At 43.7% G+C, this 5,000-nt stretch overlaps 1 protein-coding gene across 1 annotated transcript in view; it reads right to left on the bottom strand.

The window, feature by feature from the left end:
- Nucleotides 1–5,000, bottom strand: part of LOC101855678 (sorting nexin-19) — a gene marked incomplete at its 5' end in the record, with an annotated part of 10,295 nt that overhangs the window by 2,239 nt on the left and 3,056 nt on the right. Inside the window, 3 exon segments of the mRNA XM_013088298.2 lie at nucleotides 1,089–1,273; nucleotides 2,861–3,005; nucleotides 4,253–4,343. Of these exon segments, the coding sequence (XP_012943752.2) occupies nucleotides 1,089–1,273; nucleotides 2,861–3,005; nucleotides 4,253–4,343 (421 nt within the window).

The following is a 5,000-nucleotide window of genomic DNA, read 5'->3' as shown; positions in this document are numbered from 1 at the left end:
TTCTTTCGATCCAGAGCAAACTTCCCATTGGAGTATGCTGCCACTATCTTCTCTCTATCCTTGATAATGGTGTGAATCGACCCTCGTGGAATGTCGAACTGACAACAAATCTGTGCCAGTGGAGCTTGCTTTTTGCCAACAGCCTGGATTATTTCGTATTTTTTGTCAATTGAAAGGCATTTTCTCTTGCGCTTGACATCGTTGTTGACACATTACGCGTGTGTGTTGCTAGGTTTTGGGCTAGATCGAGGTCTGCAGCACACCGCAGCCCTCTCTCGCTTCACAAGCAGCGTGTGCTTGCTGTGGCATGGCTTGCCTGGGCTTGCTCCATCACCGCGTTACTCTCTCTCTCTCTCTCGCTCTTACTTTTTACACATTTTTAACAGCCTTTGTCCCTGCTATAACCGGTCGGGCTACGATGAGGCCCTGTTATTGCCGATAACTTTTAATAGAGACAAAGAGTAGGAAAAAACGGGGATTTTAAAAATCCTTGTTATTACCGGATCCTTGTTATTACCGGGCCTGTTATATATGGTTTCCACTGTATACTTTGAATCCAAAAGTGACCGAATTTTTAAAGTGCGTACATATGGGCTCACCATGCCTGAAATCAAGTACCAGTCGAGCATCAAATATAAGTGTCTCACCAATAAGAACTGTTGGTTGTTGCGTTGATAGAGATTGATTTAATCTGTAAGACTGGGAGTGGCAAGATGCCATGAAGTGTTGTAATCACTAGACTTTTAATAAGTAGGTATTTGTTCAATGGAACCAAATTCTTTGCGATATCGACAGGCTAGATCTGGATTGGAAAAATAAAGTAAAGTAAAGCAGTTCAAAGGAAAATCCTATTTCAGTCTTACTTCCCTTTCAGTTTGGCCCCACCTGGCTGTATGTAATGTTGCCCGTATAATACAGCAGGTATACTTTATGACCTCATTTCTTACAAAAATTACATATATTACAGGAGAGTTTAGAAGGTATGTAGATCCCAACCTCTCTACAGGAACAACCACAGCCACCTCTTGTGTGAGTACAACGACAAAAAGAGACTATCATATACAACAAATGCTGGTTGGTAAACTGACCTGGGAAGAAGTTAATCAGACATCTTTTAGCCTGTTGTTGCAGAGCCTCTCTCTCCTCCGGTGACCTTGGTGGTGGCGAGTCTGACCACAACTGACCTTGAGGCCAGACGGTCTCCCGGAGCAGACGGAGGTAGGCGGTGAGCTGCGGTTCTGAGGTCAAGGTCAAGATAGCACTCTCCAGGTACCTGAAACACAGAGTGAGGGGGAGAGCGGGGCGGAGTCGAGATCGACATGAGAACATCATTTATTTGTTTATTCATCAGAGCGAAGAGAAGTATGTCGACACAATAACGGTAATCTAGTGCTGAGATTGAGAGACATCAAGACAGGTACAGAAGAAAAGAAAAAGGAACACCCACCAATCATCCACAGAAGGGAGAGATAATCTTGTTATTTGTTTATTTGAGTAAAAAGAGGCATATGAACACAATAATGGCCATTTAGTGCGGGGGGGGGGGGAACAGACAGACAGACAGACAGATAGAAAGACAGACGGATGGACGGACGGACGGACGGACGGACGGACGGACGGACGGACGGACGGACAGACAGACAGACAGACAGACAGACAGACGGACAGACAGACAGACAGACAGACAGACAGAAAGACAGACAGACAGACAGACAGACGAGTAATAGGAAAGCCTTCCAACAATGCACAGGTGGTGGAGAGAGAGACAATGTATCAGTAGGTTTGTCTGATTTGGAGTGGAGAGAAGCACCCAGACACAATCATGCTCATTTTGTTTGTTGGTTTTGGTAGAGGTTTTTCGGCGCTCACAACTGCATAAGGTCATATGAGTGCCAGAAGATTAGAGTGTAACAAGAAAGTAACAAACATAAAAAAGAAGAAGGGGAGATAAGGACAATAGATGTTTGATAGGAAAGAAAGAGCAAACCACAGCAGAGCATCCGCCAACCACCCACGCTCATTTTGTGTTGGGAACAAACAAGACAGGCAAGATATGACAGAGAGAAAGACAAACAGTGGGATCTACCAGTGGCACCCTCCAACCACCCACACAGACCAGACAGACACGACGGAAGGATAGACAAAGAGTAGGACCTACCAGTGGCACCCTCCAATCACCCGCACAGACAGACACGACAGAAGGATAGACAAAGAAAAGGACCTACCAGTGACACCCTCCAACAACCTGCAGACGAGAAGTGACAAGGGAATGGACACATAAGACAGACAGAAAGACAAGTTCAAATATGAAGACAAGTTCACTTAAAAGAACCAAATGAACACTGGAACTATCAGCAGGCGGACTCTGGGGTGGATATTGGAGCGGAGAGCGGAGTACGTATGGCAATGCCCAGAGTGCTATGATGTCGTTCCCAGGATCAGGTAAACAAGTAAAGTCACTTAAAAGATAAACTTGAAATTATTTTCCTTGACCCCTGTCTTGTCTGTCTGTCTGTCTGTCTGTCTCTGTCTGTCTGTCTGTCTGTCTGTCTGTCTGTCTGTCTGTCTGTCTGTCTGTCTGTCCGTCGGTCTATCTCCCTCTCTGTCTCTCTCGCTCTGTCTGTCTATCTGTCTGTCTGTCTCTGTCTCTCTCTGTCTCTCTCGCTCTGTCTGTCTATCTGTCTGTCTGTCTCTGTCTCTCTCTGTCTCTCTCGCTCTGTCTGTCTATCTGTCTGTCTGTCTCTGTCTCTCTCTGTCTCTCTCTGTCTCTCTCTGTCTCTCTCTCTCTCTCTCTCTCTCTCTCTCTCTCTCTCTCTTTCTCTTTCTTTCTATTTCTTTCTCTTTCTCTCTCACTCTTTACCTGCATAAAGCTTTGCCAAGAACAGCTTGCACAGCTTGGACCATACGTTCCTTACACAGCCAAAGGTCACGACCTTGGAGACCCTGAACCAGAAGGTCAAGGACAACCAAGCTGAGCTCAAGGTCATCCTTCGGCAATTCTTGCTCTGAAAAGTTTAAAACTTCAAGTGAAGAAACAAGACACTTGTGTAAAGACAAGCTACCACAAGCGTGGTCAACAAAACACAGGAATTGGAAACAGAGCTTTTCTGTCCGTTTTTCTAATTCTTTCACACTCTGTCTTCTTGTCTGCCCCCTCTCCCTCCCCTGCCCCCTCCAAAACCAAAAAATAAAAGACTATTAAGTCTATTATGTTAAAACTAGTCTGTAACACAGACATTGTAAGGCAAATGGCTAGCCCTGCCTGTCACCACATTTGTCCCCCCAGATTATCAGCATGTTCAAACAAAGCCACATCCATAGGTGTCTCATCAACAATTTGTCAACCAATCCTGACATCCAAACCTGTCTGATCCACATTCTATCTACCAATCCCAACCTACATATCTGTCTGTTCACCAACTCTGATTTACATAGCCTACACCTGCCTACTTGAACTTCGATTCAACTAATGTCTTATTCATCCAAACCAACAAAGCCTCTAAAATCACACTACCGAACTGAACAACAGCTTTCAGAAATTTAACATGAAAATAAGCACATCAAAAACAGAAGTTATGAAAGTGAGCTGAAACCGTAGTACCCTGAACATCCATGTCAATAGTAAACAACTGAAACAGATGAAAAAGTTTAAATATCTTGGCAGTTACTTTTTCTGAAAATGGGTCCATAGACAGAGAAATAGAAAAGTGAACTCAAAAGCCAACGCTGTCACCTACCAGCTCGCACCCCTCCTATCTAACCCAAACATCTACATGGATATAAGAAGACAGCTTATCACCTCAATATCCATACCAACATTATGCTACCAGTGCCAGACCTGGACACTAAGTAAAACCCAAAAAAGCAAAATCACTACTGCATGCGAAATGAAAAGTCTCTGCAAAACAATTGACATCACAAGACGAGACAGGCAGAAAAATGAAGAAGTAAGAGCAGCTATCGGCATTGAGTCCTGCCTGCGTTACCTACAAAGACAGAGAATAAAATGGTTTGTCCACCTATTACGTATGTCACCTGGCCAGCCAGCCTCGAGAGCCTACAACACAAAGCACTCAGGTTATAAAGGAAGAGGAAGGCCATGCAAAAGTTGGATCGAAGGTGTCAGGAAAACCCTGAGAAAACATAACATCCCAACTGAAATAGCTACCGAGCTGGCCTAACATAGAAAACAGCATCTCCCCTCGACGTTTAACGTCAACAGAGCATGAAAAAGTAAAAAGTAAGTAAGTACCTGTCTGGTCCACACTGTGGCTGACACCCGGTAGACTGGTCAGTACTTTGTCCACTTCCTGGTGGTACACTTCCTTCACTTGCTCCCAGCCCTGGACACACACACACACACACACACACACACACACACACACATAGACAAATACATAATCAGGTTTGTTTGTTTTAGTAGAGGTTTTTCGGCGCTCGCAACTGCATAAGGTCATATGAACGCCAGAAGTTTAGAGCTGTTACAAGAGAGTAACAAACATAAAACAGAAGAAGGGGAGATAAGGAAGATAGATGTTTCATAGGAAAGAAGAAGAAAACCACACCAGAGCATCCGCCAACAACCCACATATAATCAGGTTTGTCATGTTAAGTTGTTGTTTGTCACATTCATAGGCACTTGAAAAACTCTTCTCCTGTAAGTATAAAATCGTATCCTTTAGTGGTGGTTTAGTTTAGTACGAGTTTTACTGCACTCGCAACTGCATATGTGTCACGACGCGGTGAAATCGGGCGCTCGTCAATTTTTTTGGCATATGGAGTTATTGGTATCATCAAAAAGCTGATTGATTTACCTTACTTCAAATGAAATAAATATCCATTTATCTTGAACAGAACTCAAGATATTGGCGATTGAAGGAAGTAAAGTCGCCTGGTTTTAGTGTTGAAATAAGCGAGAAAATGGCCACCAAAGTCTGGTAACCCCAATAGCTAAAGAGTAATTGAAAACTGAAAAATCACAAATTTTGCGCTTTTAATCA

This window comes from Aplysia californica, unplaced genomic scaffold (genome assembly GCF_000002075.1).
Source record: "Aplysia californica isolate F4 #8 unplaced genomic scaffold, AplCal3.0 scaffold00718, whole genome shotgun sequence".
Lineage (NCBI taxonomy): Eukaryota > Metazoa > Mollusca > Gastropoda > Aplysiida > Aplysiidae > Aplysia > Aplysia californica.
The sequence above is the reverse complement of the archived record's forward strand: the minus strand, read 5'-3'. Positions and strand labels throughout refer to the sequence as shown.